Source organism: Oxyura jamaicensis, chromosome 3 (assembly GCF_011077185.1).
Source record: "Oxyura jamaicensis isolate SHBP4307 breed ruddy duck chromosome 3, BPBGC_Ojam_1.0, whole genome shotgun sequence".
Taxonomy (NCBI): domain Eukaryota; kingdom Metazoa; phylum Chordata; class Aves; order Anseriformes; family Anatidae; genus Oxyura; species Oxyura jamaicensis.
This window is the reverse complement of record NC_048895.1, coordinates 1,181,278-1,198,075: the sequence shown is the minus strand read 5'-3', so window position 1 is coordinate 1,198,075 and position 16,798 is coordinate 1,181,278. Positions and strand designations below refer to the sequence as shown.

At 40.2% G+C, this 16,798-nt stretch overlaps 1 protein-coding gene across 2 annotated transcripts in view; it reads right to left on the bottom strand.

The window, feature by feature from the left end:
• Positions 1-258: 258 nt before the first annotated feature.
• Positions 259-16,798, bottom strand: part of ANAPC1 (anaphase promoting complex subunit 1) — a 35,823-nt gene continuing 19,283 nt past the window's right edge. For both annotated transcript variants that reach the window (XM_035321585.1, XM_035321586.1), the window contains exons 26-47: positions 15,698-15,816; positions 14,882-15,153; positions 13,826-14,060; positions 12,538-12,629; positions 12,230-12,364; positions 11,974-12,056; positions 11,743-11,821; positions 11,063-11,137; positions 9,901-9,977; positions 9,503-9,593; positions 9,360-9,413; positions 8,925-9,118; positions 8,445-8,531; positions 7,809-7,926; positions 6,857-6,934; positions 6,352-6,419; positions 4,544-4,682; positions 3,925-4,011; positions 3,274-3,369; positions 2,728-2,926; positions 1,646-1,780; positions 259-618 (exon numbers count right to left, since the gene is read on the bottom strand). In XM_035321585.1, coding sequence (XP_035177476.1) covers positions 503-618; positions 1,646-1,780; positions 2,728-2,926; positions 3,274-3,369; positions 3,925-4,011; positions 4,544-4,682; positions 6,352-6,419; positions 6,857-6,934; positions 7,809-7,926; positions 8,445-8,531; positions 8,925-9,118; positions 9,360-9,413; positions 9,503-9,593; positions 9,901-9,977; positions 11,063-11,137; positions 11,743-11,821; positions 11,974-12,056; positions 12,230-12,364; positions 12,538-12,629; positions 13,826-14,060; positions 14,882-15,153; positions 15,698-15,816 — 2,629 coding nt within the window. In that variant the 3' untranslated portion in view covers positions 259-502. The remainder of the gene's footprint in view (positions 619-1,645; positions 1,781-2,727; positions 2,927-3,273; positions 3,370-3,924; positions 4,012-4,543; positions 4,683-6,351; positions 6,420-6,856; positions 6,935-7,808; positions 7,927-8,444; positions 8,532-8,924; positions 9,119-9,359; positions 9,414-9,502; positions 9,594-9,900; positions 9,978-11,062; positions 11,138-11,742; positions 11,822-11,973; positions 12,057-12,229; positions 12,365-12,537; positions 12,630-13,825; positions 14,061-14,881; positions 15,154-15,697; positions 15,817-16,798) is intronic.

The following is a 16,798-nucleotide window of genomic DNA, read 5'->3' as shown; positions in this document are numbered from 1 at the left end:
ATACTTGGCAAGATGTGAGCGGCATGGCAGGTGGCTTGCTTTCCCTTCCAGTCTGAGACCCAAGAGTTTGGTGTCTTCTGGGCTGCCTGTCTCCTAAAATCTACTGTACCTCATGGAAGTGGATTAAGATACATCACAAACAAAGAAGCTATATAAAACAAACAAACAAAACAAAAAAAAAAACAAACAAGGAAATTATATGGTTCTCAGGCAAGGTCTTTTCAGAATTCACCACAAAAGATGCATCTGAAAATAATCTTTAGTTACAAAAGTAAATTTATTATTAGTTCACTTTTACACAATTCTTTTTATTCATGTAGCAATTTATAAATAACTCCCGGTCATAGTCACCACATCTGGGGACAAGTTTGAGTTGTTTGTGAAGTTACAAAATTAAGTACATTTTACCTGTATGTTTCTGAATAGCATGGAACAACACACTGGCTCTGCTGTTCAGTAACCTCATGTAAAATGAACGCTGCAGACTTCCATGCCAGTGTCATTACAGCACCATGGACTGCGGATTTCTAAGCAACAGAGGAGCGAGCCTTAGTAATGCACGAACCGGCATGTTCAACTGCTTGAACTTCAAAAGCAGCTCCGAGAAGTTTGTGCTTCCTAAAGAGATCACAGAATGAAAGAAACTTATCACATACTGGTGTAACACTTGCCCAGTAAACAAAAAGGCAGTAAAAAGAGTCAGCCAGGGTTCACGGTGCATTTCTGGAGATGCTCTACTAATTTTGTTGCAATGTGAGTCAAAAAGTAAGTTTTTATAACAGAATTTTAAGAAATGCCAAATTTGATTAATATGGCCAGGAACTCCCAAAACAGAAGCTTGTAACAGGCAGAGAGGACACAGAAAAACAGGATTTCCATGAAGGCCTTTTGACCTGAACAGATACCCAGTCACTTGACAAGAAAACATTCAAGAGGAGATGCCTTAGCTTGGATGCTCAGTTTGCCATGGCCTGCACAGGACTCCTGGGCCAGAGGCCGTGGCTTTCAGCAACAGATTCCTTTCACCACTGAGGTAGTGACATTCATTTCACACCCCTGAGCAAGCCACAGAGTTCCCCAAATCAAAGCCCAGCTGCATTTCTTTTGCAACCTGAGAAACCAAGTCACTCCTGAGGCAAGCGGAGGCGGACTGGTATTTCCCCAGGTTGGACTGAGGGAGGGCAAAAGAAAAGCTGCCTAAGAAAGGGCCCAGGAGTTCTCATCCCAAACTAGATTACCATTGGAAACCTGGAAGAAAAAGTAATTGCTGTGACAAGGTACTTACAGGAAAGAGATTTAAGGATATTCAGGACACGGCTAGCCTAACAAGAAAAATGCTTTCCCCTGCCACAGGCTGTCTTATCTGGTTTTGCTGCCTGTGAGGATATTGTTTCCTGCAGGGCAGACAAAAGCCAAGACTTCTTCGTATTGACTAATTCTGGCTTCTCCTCTCCTGCATAAAGCCTCTACCGTCTATGTTCACATTCAAGGCAATTAACCAAGAGTAAAAATCAACATAGGAGCTTTCAAAGGAAACGCCCACTGTCACCTAATTTACAGGATGTACTCCATTCAGTACATAAGACTAAACCCAAAAGCGTGTGTCCACATAAGTTCAGAGTGCTGTCTCACACTCTGGCCTTACCTTCCAAGCCTCCAGCTGCCAGCTGCCCTGGCGTCGGGACAGAGTGGTAAATAAGGAAGCAAGCCAGCATGCTCAGTTGAGATTCATCTGTAGGCTGCCCGCTTAAGTAGGAATGCAGGGAGATATCCCCTCCAGCTATAACATATAAGACACACTGATGAAATGTAGAGAGCATGTGAGGGTGAAAACAAAAAAGCCTGACAACAGTATTTCATCAGGAGGAGCCTGCTGAAAGAATCTCCATCTCCCCACAGAAGGTGGGCTAAAGGGTTTGTCTGTAAACCTCTTTCCTTCTGCCACGGCCAGCTTTTACCCTACACCCCCTATCTGCTGTGGTCATCCCTCGCTCTTGCTCCCAGAAAACTCTCCCAATGGAATACTAGGAAAGCATTTCCCCTGAATAGCACAATAGACTTCAACGGTAGTTAAACTTTCCATGCAATACAGCCATCATGCATAATTCGTAATATCACTAGAGTTTTTTGTTTGTTTGTTTGTTTGTTTTTTTCCCTCCAAATTGCAGTATCACTAGGCAGTCAGAGAACACTTCAGCTTTTATGCTTTTTTTTGGTGGTAATATTTAAGAGACTAAGACTCAAAAAATAAATGAAGGAACAATGGTTTCGAGAGCAGTAACTGAAGCTTATATTAACAATTCTATCTAGCCATCTATGAGGCAAACAGATTAAGACAATCCAGTATTTCCCTGACTGACATCCAGTAGCAAGTTAAAGAAAACCTAAACCTTGCCTAAACCATCGGTAGGCAAGATACGAAAGAGACAGTTACAAAGCAGCAGTACATGAGCATGACTTTAGACCTCTTTCTGTAAACTGTTACTGAAGTCTTCCCCTCAATTCTGAAAACAAAACTTTTGTCTCAGGTATGTGATACATGTGCCTAAGGCTAAAATACAAGGCAAAGAAATTGTTTTACGCTAACATCCATTGCCAGTTCAGTTACAATTTTTCAGTACTTTTGATGCAAAAGTCACCCTGGGGCTTTGGGAATACAGATCAGTAAGAAGACAAGAATGCTGAATTGTGACCACAGCTGTAGGATTAAAGTCATCTGTTCCATACCTTGAAGCCACTGATCCAGAGTGTTATCGATAGTGCACTTCATCACAGGCAGAAATTCAGAGTTCATGAAGAGTCCTCGATTTGGATTCCTGCTCATCCTCTCCTGGTGACTTCTGGAACTGAAAAATTCTAACACCAGCTTTATCTGCCACAGCTCAAATGTCTCGGACATTTCTCTTCTTTCTAATCTCCTCACAGCCTAGTAGAGAGGAAATACAAAGTGACTGTGAGAATAGCAATCGGAGGAGGAAAGAAATGTTGCTGTTATAAACACAAAATAAAGAAATCCTAAACACCCCTCAACTCCAGGGGCTCCCCTTCTGAGCACCTATGTAGAAGAACCGCCAGAACTGCCAATTACACAAGAATTACTTAAAGTTTTCACAACCTTAGACTATTTTCCAATTTGCTTTTAAGATTGCTGCTGTCTCACTAATGTATGCCCTGTTCTTCCTTTCTGTTCTCTGTAAAAGTGCATGCAACAAACAATACTATTATGCCTAAGCATAGTTAAAATAAATAAATAAATAATGGTATTTACTCCACCTGATCTATTGCTATGTACGTGGGCAGCATCTCTGGATTTTCTTGGGTAACACACTCATAAAGAATTGAAGAGAAAAGATCCAGGATTTCCTGTTTCTGATAAAAGACACATGTTTTACAAAGTGCACATGCTAGGTACAATTTATTTCAGGTTCTTACATTACTTGCATTTCCTTCCATTAAAGTTAACCCATGCACTGACATTCCGTAAATTAATGATAGCTAACAATGCGACACAGCTTGCTTTCATTCTCATACTTATTAAAACTAGGCATAATACAGCTGTATTTTACTCCATCATCCCTTAAGCCATTTTGTGTAGAGAAATACAGTGCAAACCCCTAACCCTTCTGGAGTGACTCCACCTAAATGCTACAGGACAGCAAATAGGGCTCTGGGTATTTGTTAAACACATTCTGCAATGAACGCAACACAACTCTTATTTTGTCACTTCACGAAACTAACCAATGGAAAAATAACACCTACAAGATTAACACTGTTCTGCACTTTTGAACTGCAAAATATCACTTAGAATATTCCCCATCCCCACTGAAGGGACTGATTTCTGCTCTTCTCATTTAAACACAGATTTTTCCCACCTTTTGTTCATGAAAATTAGAAACTGCGCTAGTCCACATCGAGACATCATACCTGGCCCATGTTCACAGTTGGTTTGCAAAAATAATCAGCGAACGAAAACAAAGCAGGATCAGAAGTGAAAGCTGAAATTGCTTCTGGCTAAAAAATAGATCAAAACATACTCTTAAATTGAACTTTTTGGTTTATCACACAAATAAAATAGCAATTTATACCCATCCTTTCCTTCCCTAGCATTCAAATGAAAACATTGCAACATATGTAAAGCATATCATGGGCAAAAACTGTCCAACGTTTCTGTCTGTCCATGACAAACATACGTTTGCACGGTTGCTCTTGGCTTCAGTTCATCCCATGCCCTGTGAAAGACACCAGACTTCCTCTCCCTCAAGCAAAGCAAGTAACTTCAGTATTCATAACCTGGTGGCAGAGCTATCTGCTGGATATAAGTAACACAGCATCACCTGCTGTGCTTCCCTCAGCCTTTCCAGAGGTGGCATTCCTATTTCCCTGCCAGCCTGTCATCGGACACACCTCTGAGGTGACCTCACTTTACTGCTAGACCTCTTTTTAACAAAGTTTTATCAGCTTTCAGCTGTGTGTCATGCTGTTTGTGTTAGTAGAGGTCTCAGTGTTGCTTGCACCAGCTAGAGAAATAGTTTAGAAGCCATACCTTGAATGCTCGAGCTTCAGAGTTTCGGTGGGTAACAGTCTGTGCTAAGAGACTGCGCCAACCCATGGGGTCCTCCTTATATGAGAGCTGCCCAGCTCTCAGCTTCACATATAAGATGCCACCCTTTGAAAGAATTGATCTGAAATAACAACAAGGGGCTTTACTGTAAACTGACAGATGTATACAATGAGGCACACCTGCAAAAGAAATATGAACTCCAACAGCTCAAATACAATAATATCTCCATTCATATTTTGCCCTGATTATTTAAACTTGTGTATACACAGAAATTTTGGTATCTTCAGGGGCGGGCTGCTATTAAATTGTGATGCGGTGGCAGGCAATGGTGACAAAAAACAGGTGAGCCCCACTGATAGAAGGAATATAATTTCCTGAAGCCATTGCTGCTTCTTGTTGGACTCCTAAGGGATAAATTTTCAGCACCAAGGAAAACCATGCAAGCTGGCATGCCTTAAAGGCTTTAAAGGCATGCTGTGACAGTGAAGAAGTCCTTCCTCAATGTGAAAAAAACAACAACCAAACACACAAAAATCCCCCACACCCACATTCCTGACCAAGCCTACAAATAGAAGTGTGCAGCAGTTCGAAGTTACACTATTGCAAAGCAGCTGCATGTTCACCTGATTTAGCTTATCAGTTGCACCATTAACTGTAGGCACTGGCATCCCTAAAATAACTAAATTATCTGTATTGAAACTAACTGCTTAGCATAACAACATAGCAGCAATTCACGTGTAGCAAGATACGAAAAAAAGATTTCTTACACATGCGTCTCCAAAACACTGCTAGCCAGATCCCTACCATTTTAAAGGGCTCAGAACATGACGATACTACCAGTGTGGTGACATGAGAGGACAGCTGACATGTTCAAAGCATCTGGAGACGCAGAGGATAGATAGTCCAAAAATCAGCAAGTTCCTCAGTCACCCACGCTGCTTTCTGCTACGGCAGTAGAGGCAGGCTCTTTTTGGACACACAAGTGCCGAAGTGTGGTGAGTCTAAAGTACTTAACCCAGATGGACAAAGCTGACTTCTGCCAGCTCTGGTGCGGTAGATGAGTCAGTATGTGCCTGCTGATCTGGAGGACTCTGCACTCTGCATCAGTTCTGTTTGTTATCTTTAAAGGCACAGACCAACAGCCGCTGCGTTGTCGTGCCTAATTTAATCTCAGTGGTGGCATTTAATGTTACCTACAACAACAGTTACCTACAACAACCATGCTGCTGATGAAAGATGCAGCTGGCTTCTTCTGTACAAGTGACAAGTTACACTGAAGGCTGCTAAAAACACGAACATGAGAATGATTTTACTCACTGATACTGTATTCCGGTAAAAATTCTGTTTTTCAAAGTTGCCCAATGGAGAGTTAACATGCAGTAAGCAGTGCTTTGTATACTTCACGTAACATCAGAAAAATAGTATTTCACAAAGCGGTAACTGTTAGCTAATTACTGTATCAACAGTCTGGGAAACATGACATCACATCAACTCAAAACTAAACTAAAACCATGAGATTAAGATGGTTTCTGGTACTGCTCAATCCTGCTACCAATATCTGCGGTTTTTACTATCAGGTTTTCCCCTGCCCTGTTTTTGCATGAATTATTCACATCAACAGGTGAAACCAACTACGCAGTTTCTTTCTTCACTTGTACTGTCAAATGAACAACAGTGAACTGATCAAAACCAGACTTCTTTCCAAACCGTAGGTGTTACAAGTATGGGAGTTTTGTACTTTTAATTACTACAAATCCATTATTCAGTTAAGCATTATAAATAATACTTACTTTAGATGATTCGTTCCTTTGCTTAAATCTATTAGCAATTCCCAGTACCGTGGTCCCTTCACTCTGATCTGTCAACACAAGCATTTTTATTACTAGGTATAACCAGAATCATAAAAGTAAGGGTTTTCTACATAAGCCTACAGTTCTTTCTCTGCCCTTACAAGTGAAAATGCCCTTTTATAATTCTACCCACCCTGAAAGCACAAAAGTAAGAGGACCTAGCTTTGCCTCTCCTACAGTGAAACCTCCCAGCACAGGGAACTCCCTGCTACATCAGATCTTGAAAACGCGATGGTCAAGACCGAAGAGAAGCATGAGGCACAAGATAGCACATGCACTCCATAGCAACAGAATTGTCTTCTGAGCCACTACTGTAGGACAGCTTTGCCCAGAGTCTGGCTATGGTTGGACAGGGAATCAAAGAAAAGCCACCAAGTGTTCCTGCAGAGTGTGCAGCACAAAAACCAGGTAATTAAATTCCTCATTAAACAGAGACTTTTTTTACCTGCTTCAGTAAGTGAAGCTCTGGAAGAAGCGTGGGTGCCATCAGCTCCTCGGTGGCTTCTGCATACCACTGCGTGCCCTTCAAAATGCCACCAGGATTCACATATTAGTAAAGACCATTTTCACATGAAAAGAAAGAAAATGCAGGTCTCACAACAACTCTGTTGCAGAGGTCAGTCAGTTTCTGTTGCTGAGCTCTGAGTAAATACATGTGTTAGCATTGCCTTTAATGTCACAAAACCTAAGCCTAAATTAAAGATATATTTCCCATGGGTGGATCAATACGTAACACCATGCAAATCAGTCACACCTCAACTGAAATCCAAAGGCTTGAGAAATAAACTGTACTGTGAATAGGGGTATCCTTCTACAGCAAGAAGCAGAACTTCAGCATCTTTGTCAGCCCCACAGGGGATCTGTGCTGCCATTCCTCTCCCCTAAAATCCCAGCAACCCTTTCTTTATGTCTTTCACAAACACCACACATCTCACATTAATCTGTACAAAATAAGCCGTGCAGAAAGGATTCTTCCCCAGGAGACTTATCGTGCAAGCACCAAGGAGAGACACCAAGCTGCCAGTGTCAGCAGAATTAGAAGTGGTCTTTTAAAACCACAGATGGCTCCAACCACCTCTATGCCTTTGAAAGTCCTTCCTCTTTATAAAGATGAGAACTATGTCCCTGGGTCAGTTGTTACACACTTGACTGTTTGAAGACTTTGTGGTGCCTTTTACTTGTCCTGTATTCTGCTCCCAAGGTGTCATCAAAGCACATGTAATGCGTGAGTGGGCTGAACACAGCCCTTCAATTATTTGCCTAAAGAATCGGGCTCATCTCCACCACAACTTGAAAACAAACCCAAGACTGCTGGCCACAACAATGAAAATAGCACAGCTTTGGTGTATCAGTTTTCAGTTGTCTCCCACACCTTCTCAAACGCCTTCACTCCTTACCTTGTACGTAACCTCTATCAGTGCATAACAAGGAGTGTTTGAGTCCACATCAACAGGGGTTAAGAGCCTCGGTTCTGCTGCCAGCACGTACAAGTGACGCAAAGCTTGAAGATGATACCTGTGTGTGGGGATAGGCAACTCAACGCTGTGCAGTACAGGCATGGAATAATCCCCAAACACCAAACCACACGCAGCTCAATAACCACATACAGCTGTTGAATGAACTAAAGTGAAATTTGGAGCAATTGAGTGGGTTTTAAAAATTTCTTTAACATGGTATGCTTCAGCTAACAGAATGGGATTTCATGAATCTTAACTATAACTGATTAAGAGTCATAAATGAACAGATTTTGTGTGATTTTTTTTTTTTCTGCTGAGCAAACTACAACAGCCAAGTCATACTAACACTGGGTAGAGGCCTCAGGAAACCTGCCTCCATTTCCTCACTGATCAACAATCACTACCGTTGTCTTACATCTTCACTTATTTCTTTCTTTTTTCAATTTTTTTTAAACCTCCAAAAATTATTTACAGACTAAATAAAAATTCTAGAGGATTTCTTCCTGTATAACGTCTATTGTAAGGAGATGATTTTGCTTGAAAGTTAAGGAAATATAAACCATAGCAAACCCTTACCGATTGTCTGTGCTGTGAACAGGAAAGTGAGGGTACAGAGCACAAAGGAGAGCAGCAATTGAAGAATTTGAAGTGCTCAGCGAATATCTGTTGAAAAACATTATCTATTAGTTTTAGTCCTAACAAACACTGGCCAATACCACAGGTGTTCAAAATATTTTCGTCTCCTGCAAGAGGGAAGGACAGTAGCAAAGCGCAGACACGCAAGGAATTCACAAATGTGTTCCCATAGCAGGCAAAATAAACACGTAGCAGTAGGAAATAAACACAAGCCAAAAGCATTCCTACGGCATTTAAGCAATGCAGTATCTAGAAGACAAGAGTTTAATTTGAAGTAGAAAATTCTTTATGAATGGGTATATTATTTAAAACAAAACAATAAAATAGTAAATTGCACATTGCTCCAGCTTCCGCAAGAAAGGTATATTCCTTCAGAAGTTCTTGCAGACTCAAGAACTGCCTTTGGAAACGGCAAGTTACCTTCCTCCTCCCAGAAACAGAAGCCCCAAAGCCATGTGGTGAGCCAAGTGGAATCCATAGTTCATCTCTCCACCCGTCTTCTTGTGCATGAAACGGCAAAGCTGAAGGACCTTCAGGTTTCCAGAGCCAGCCATGACCATTGCAAGAGACAGCAGCAAGACACTCAGGCATGTTTCGAGATTATAGTGACCTGTCTTCATGTAGAATAAGGAAGGCATTATTACATTTCTGTGGTCAAAGAAAGAAGGAGAGCAGAGAACCAGCAAAGTCCTTAACAATAATGATTCATAGCCCTGCCACATTCTATAAATAGCCTGTAATACAGAGAAGCAAAAGGGATGTTTTTGTTTGCATTATGGCTTCAGCCAAATGTAATCAAAGTACATTATACAACAAAGCCTTCTTTTAATTGAGAGAAAATTTTAAAGAACTTACTATCGAAGCTGTTGGTGCTGACAAACATTTCAGGAAATCTGTTGCATATTTGTACTGGAAATAAAAGAAATGCTTAATAAATAGAGATACAAAGGATAAGCTACAGCTCTATGGGTTGAAGGAGAAGAAAAAAACACTCTTACCAAGCAGTTAAATGCTGCCAGATTTTCTGACCCAGCAAATCGAAATCCCAGTGACAAACATGCACCAGCAATGATGTAGACATGAGCCTGCCTAATAAGCAACATAAACAGGAAATGACTAAATGTTTCTCTTTTTTCTTAATCTGAGTATGCATCACAAACTTATTTTATAATAAGAGAGAGAAAAGGACGGAGAGAAAATGAGAGAGAGAAAAGGAGAAAAAAAAAAAAGACCCCTGCATTACAGAACACAGAGAATAAAATTCCCCAAATATCAAGGGAGAGATTTCTTTGATACTGGTATCTCTATAAAAAGTTCAGCTGCATTTTTTCAGAAGTAGAATCTGGCTTTGTACAATCCTCCTCTATCTGCAACTGATCTTTTACATGTTACTTACGCCAGTGTTTCTAAACTCAGGTCTTCAGATGAAGGCAGCTCTGTTGCATGAAGAGATATGCTGTTCTCTCTTATGATCTATAAAAAAGCATAAAAGAGAAAAATCAGTTCAGAGAAACCTCTCTAAACCCTCTAGGCATTGAGGGTTCATAAGTGATACAAAACAGGTTTGTTTCAAATGAATATAAAAGCTAGCTTTTCTGAACCAGCAAATCTTCCAGCTTCTCTTCCACATGCTATTGCTCCATTGTACTGCTGATCCAGAACGGACAGCTTTTAATGCTTCTTTATCTGGTTCCTTAGATATTTCTAAAACAATTGCAAGATTGTGTCAGAACTGTGATGTTGCTCATCACAGGATGAGACCTTGAGAGGCCATGGAGCCCATCTGCATCCTGTATTTCTGATAGATATTATCTAATTTGCTCTTTAAAACTCCATGCAACATATCTTGGAATATAGCTGAGCTTCCTATTGAAAAATTTTGCACCTGGCTTCTTGTCCAGTCAATATGGAAGTTTAATCCCTTTCTCTCTCTGGCCCCATTTTCTTGAAGAGCTGCATCCCCTCTACCATGATGAGACGGGAGCCTCACATAGTGGTTCAGGAATCCAATGTAACTATAATCTCTGTCATGTGAGTATCAAATTTAAAATGCGCTTGATTATACTCTTTGGTCAAATAACTCCTGAAACACCTCACAGGATGGGAACTCTGGTAGTCTTTGGTCTAAGCCACTGCTCAAAGGAAGGCCTTTCAAAGCTGTATCAGGTTTGGTTGGGGCCTTATGAATTTAGCTTTGAATAACCTCAAAGATGGAGATCCAAGGCTTCTCTTCTTATGTCTGACCACCCCCCCGTGAAGGCTTTTTTTCCTTACATATAATCAGAAATTCCCATATTCCAATTTGCGTTTATTACATTCAACCTTTTTGCCTTTGTTCGGTGGCCTATGAAGCTTTATCTGGCCTTAGTTTGATAAGAGTGTGGACTGTTAGCCCAGCCCACAGTCTCAAACCAAATTAAGCTTCCTATATGAAAGAAATACTGCAAATTAACATTCATTTTAATGTGCAGCTCATGTAATTAAAGCAATGTACACATGTAGAACAATTCAGCAGGATGAAAAATTGAGAAGTAAACACATTAAGTGTAAATACCTACTTGAGGCACGTTGCTGTTAACCCACTTGGAATTGGGCAAGATGTCATCCCACAAAATCAGGCATCGAGCCAAGGTCTAAAAAAAAGTGATAAAGCCAAAACATAATACAAATACATGAATATTATTTTTAATGTACTAAACGCATCCAGAAATGCAGACAATCCAGCTACCTATTAGCAGCTCCTTCACTGTTTCTCAGCCTTTGTATCAGAAACAACAAAACAGCTTTTATTTTAGCAGATAAAAATTCTACTTGCAGACAAAAGAGCTACAAAATTAATCCTTGCAAGTTCTGTTTCTTTAGCTGGCAAACTGAAATGAAAGCACGTTATGTACTTATAGCAGATGCTGAAGCCTAGCTTGTTTTTTCCATCTGTGAAATTACTTTCAAAAAAGCTACAAAAAGATTGTTTCATTTAACACTGTGCATAAAACGTATCCTTCAAATATTTTTCATTAAATTCTGTCTCACCAGCGCAGTACGAGAAGTGAGCTGTCTTACTACAAGCAGAGATTGTTTGAAGGTATAACTTTGGCTGACAAGTAACAGAGTCACTATTTATATAAAGGGTTCCGCATGACAGGCATGTGGATTGGATTAAAAAATTAAAGACATTAAAATAAGAAGCATTTTTAGTATCAGTAAATAGACTGAGAAATGCAAGAAAATAAAATCTCACCCTCAATAAAAGGAACTCTGGTTTTACAAAGTCCAGCAAATACATGGTATCTGGTGCTTGAAGCCAATCAGCAATGGATCTGCAGAGCACAGTAAAGGAACAGGGTTTCCGGATCATATTTCAGCAATGCACAAAAATGAGCGAGCCACACAAAGCAAAGCCAACATTATGATCATTTAAACTCCTGTCACAAGTTACTAAGAAATGTTTGAGTACCTCCAAGGTTAATACCTGTTATTAGTCTTTAGGTAGATCATTGCAAGTGCTAGTGTGGCACCAGGACAAGTAACGTCCACATTTATCGTGTCTCCTTCCTGTGAAAACACAATGCACACCTTCAGACTAGTTGATTAGGAAGGCAACAAACAGCCTGCAGGTGATGTGAATCAGCATTCCAAGTCACTTGGTTCACTGAGACATAGACCTTTGTAGACTTCTAAGCTACCAATGTTTTCTGCTTAAATGAGCGCAAATCATCAACACATACCTTAATTTGATAACTGGGAGACTTGTGCTTCTCTCTGTGCATTCCTGCTTGGAACCGCCTGTGACCCCCAACCATGTACTGGTAAAGCTGCTCGGGCACATTGAGGTCGGACATGCCTATCAAATTACTGCCATGCTAAGGAATGAAGAGGAGAAGAAATAATACGCAAGTGCCTTCCTATATGAGGTAAAAAATCCATTCAGCCAAAGGCAGTTGCAGATCAAGGATGAAACAATTCTCACTACCCCTGCCGCAATATATAATGATTCTTCTACTAATTGTAGTTGAAATGAAAAGGAGGCACTTACCCCCAGGCAAACCATGCCTAAGGCTAGCCCAGATGCAAGTGAATAGGACTCTCTGTCTGTGCAGTACTCCATTTCGGGTCCAGGTGGACGTCCTGGAGAAAAGCAAAACAATGAAATTCATCTTTTAAAACTCCAGCTAAGTAAACATTGTCTTATTAAGCATTACACTTGTAACAAAATTAGAAAAAAAAATAAAAATCTATCCCTTCAAGAAAATCAGGGAAGTTCTCCATGGAATTACAAACAATTGTCACTTAAACCACCCATCACCAAATGGCAAACCCCTCCAGACGCAGTATGTATTGCTAAAGGATATGGTTGGAGTTCAAAGACAGTGAAAATGCCATGTTACAATTACATATACTTTGAAGATCTCTGAATCTATCCAAATGTCGTCAGCACAGTTCAAAAGCTGTTGCTAGAAAAGACTGCACATATCAGATTACGAGAAACATAACAGATACAATTTCACCCTTAAAATTTATCCAATTCTCTATTTAGTAAGCCACACAGTCTCTTACCTAAAGTTACACATAAATATGAACAAGAACTTAACTGTTAGAAATAAAATCAGAAGAACTATGCACAGAATGAGGACACAATTCAGGTCAGAACTTTACTGAATCAGTTCTCAAAGAATGATATTTGGAAAGCTTTAAACAACAAAACTAGGAACAGGAGAATTTACAAAATGACAACTTTGCTTTCACCAACCTAGTGAGTCAAAAAGTCTGTCCTTGCAAGAGGCAAGTGGTTTTTCCCACCCAGTGACTTAATCTAGTTTCTACAGTGACAGTTAATTCATGGCAGACATGAGAAACATGGGAAGCGCCAGATTTGTTGGATGAACAGTGCACGATAGGTCTTGCTCAAGTGCTATGGGTCAGGACTTTTGCAGAAATCTATGACATCTGGGTTAGAAGGAATACATAGTTACAGCAGTCCTTCTACCAAATAACTGGCAGCCCCAGAAGCTCCAAACCAGTTCTATTCAGACAAAATTGCCATATGGAATAAACATATAGATCCAGAACTAGTACTGTTAGATTTCTTCTACTGAATTCCGTGAGTATTCTCTGCTGTACCAATGCACAATTCACAGTAGCTTCTTTTCCTTTGAAATAAAAAGACGGAGTTTGGGAAATGGGAGGTGCCTACTGCAGTGGCAAAGGTATAATGAACAGAAAATATATGTTAATACTTTCAGGTCCACGATGCATCGTGGAAATCATGCATATGTTGCGACTCTCCCAGCCCTCATCTTGTTTTTTGCAGTGTTAGCACCCACCTATTTCAGCCAGCAGAACTTCAGCTGTGTGCCTGTGAGCAGTGCCCTGATAGACAAGGCCTATTCCTATCACAGCAGCCACCTGCACATTGTGGGGGACATCCAGCTCCGTTGAAGTCGGTGGTAGCAGGGCAGGTATGTGAATACTCAGGAGCCGTGTAATAGCCATGTCCATTGTGCCCAGCTTGGCAGCAGAAACGCCAAGCAACAGTCCAATACTTGTCATCTCATGGCCCTAGAAAGAAAACCATTATCAGCAACCAAAGAAAGCAGCCAGGAAAGGAAAGACACTTGCCTCAGTATCTAATATAAGTCTTACATTCTTCAATATACACAGCTGCTGAACTTTCTGAACCAACTCTTCAGGAATAATGAATGCAAGCTGTTACGGGTGTAAGGGTATTTCCCAGCTCTAAGATCTTATTTCAATCCAAACAGAAATTCTTACACAATGAACTGTTAGGCATGGCTATAACGCAGATATTTAGTTTCCAAAAAAATCCCCACAACATTTGGGTTGTTTTAAAAACAAAAGCTAAGGGTTTTGCTTTAAGAGGAGGACCTTTTCTCCCTCATAGTTCATTATCAATTCCTCCCAACCACCAAGCATATGTAACATTTATTCTTGTTTAAGCTTTAAAGGAAATAGATATACACAACTTCTAACAATTTAAGGTGAGATTTCAAGAGCACGTATCATTTTCAGCCTTTTAATACATGTAAAATCTCAGATCCCTAACTCTAGCTCATGCTGAAAGATTAACAAGAACTTTTTGATACAGATTGAGCAGAGGTAATTCAGACCATTCACCTACCCAATGAGCTGTACATCATCACAATGTAGAAATATTTAGTGACAAAACTACTGAAACACCTTTAAACAGAAATAAAGTCCCATACTGCTAACATTAACAAAGCAATTCGAATACTCACCCACACCAGGAAACTTCCAACTCAGTGTTTCAAAGAAATTTGCTGACTCATTTGTTCGTTTATTTGCTTAAAGAAATCAATAGGTTCAGGTATTTCTCTGTTGCTTACAAAAGAATAACTCACCTTTGTTAAATAGTCATGTATATTGAGTGTGGCAAGTTTTGTGAGATGGCCGTTGAGACCCAGAGCCATTAGGAAGCCTGCATATTCATTTGCTAGTTCAGCAATTTTGGGCTTGTTATAGACAATCCAAGCAGAGTCTATCTGTGAAGCAGGTGCTATCTTCAACCCAGCAGCCACCCCATTGTGAAAGCTGGCCCAGCAAGCCATGTTAGGAGGCACGTCAATGTTCCCACTGTTCAGATCTACAGTAGTGTTCCTAGGAGGAGCACGGCCTGCACATAACAGAATCATTAAAAGCAATTAGGTGAATCCAAACCCCTTCAGAAACAGCTCTCAACTTCAGTAGGATGCCAAGTGAACAAACATTGACAGCTTGAGAAATAATACTTCTGATCTGAAGACAGTCTTGAGTATCTTCAGGCATGTCAGATGAAGTACAGTGTACTAGATAAACCAGCAATGAGGACTTTGCAGTATCTGCATCCTGTATGGCCCCAGTACTAAACAGCTGCACATCCCTGGGCAATTTATTTCACTTCTCTTCACTTGTCAGAATGTACCTGATTTAAGGTCTGTATTAGAAAATTACATTGGTCTTGACCATTCCAGAAGATGACACTAAAGAAGTGGCAGATTCAAAACAAAGAGGGCTACTTCTTCACAAAGCTTATTTCTGCTATGAAACTTTTTTGTGGAAAAGCACAGAAGGTGCTATAAAATTACAAAAGGTTCAAAAAACAACAGGGTAGCAACTGACATTCCCTCACATTCTGTTAAATACTGAATTTCTTCAGAAGAAAATGCTGAGCAACGTACCAGTTAGATTCAGCTTAGGGATGGGCAACTGCTCCGTTGGAACGGGGTGATATGAGAACAAAGTGAACATTCCTCGTCCGACAGGCAGTGCCATTGTTCGCTGACACAGCTGTAGCAGCCTGTTGGGGAGATCAAAGCAAAACTGAGCCAATTGCTTAGTACATAAAAATACTCCAAATACATGATATAACATGAACCTACAGACAACAGGCACTGGACAGACTATTTTTTTTTCTGGCTACAAGACAGCATGCTTTCTTCATTTTTTCAGGTTATACTACTGAAGCAAAATCTTTGATCCCTACAAGGTTAATCTCAAAGATATACTTTAGATGCCATGATGTTGAAATTTGCCTCTGTTTTTCCGTTAAAGCTAGGTGCTAGCTAAACAAATCCATGCTACAATTTAGCAGCCACCATTAGAAATGAGGTGAAAGGAGAAAGCAAAACAAAGTTAATTGCCATATGCGATCTTGCTATGACTAGTGATCACATCTAGTAATAACCTGTGTACAGAATTAATAACGTACTTCCAGGAATGCTGACCACAATTTTCTATGATTTACTCTGGAAACACTTTCTAGACTTGCTAGATTACTCAGCTTGTTAAGTCAGACAATAATTTGATGCATTCCTTTAGTTTTCTACTTCTGTAGAGTGTTTTGCATGTTAATGATGTTCTGAAGTTTGTCTTTTGTTGTTGTTGCCTTGTTTTGTTTTTTAAAGAAGAATCTTCTAAGACCCCCAAAATAAGTGAGTAAAGAACCAGAATGGGGTTGATTGTGAGGTGACTGGGCAAAGAACAGCTCCAAAAGGAAATTTCAAGAGAGGGATGAAGCAGTAAACTTGCTTTCTGTAGAATTCAGGTCCCCCTTGCTTAGACCTAAGATTAGCTCCGAACAAAGGGCTTTCCAGTTTTACATAGGGGTTGGACAATGCTTTGTTTTCTACAGATGTGTATTCTCTACAGAATTGGTCCTGTGCTTATATTTACTACTTTTTAGGTGGAGAAAACACCGCAGTCTGCTTTCAAACCCCAGCTTATCTCAACATGCTGTCTGGGGTTCAAACTAACAGTCTATCCTATAAACTGCTCCAATC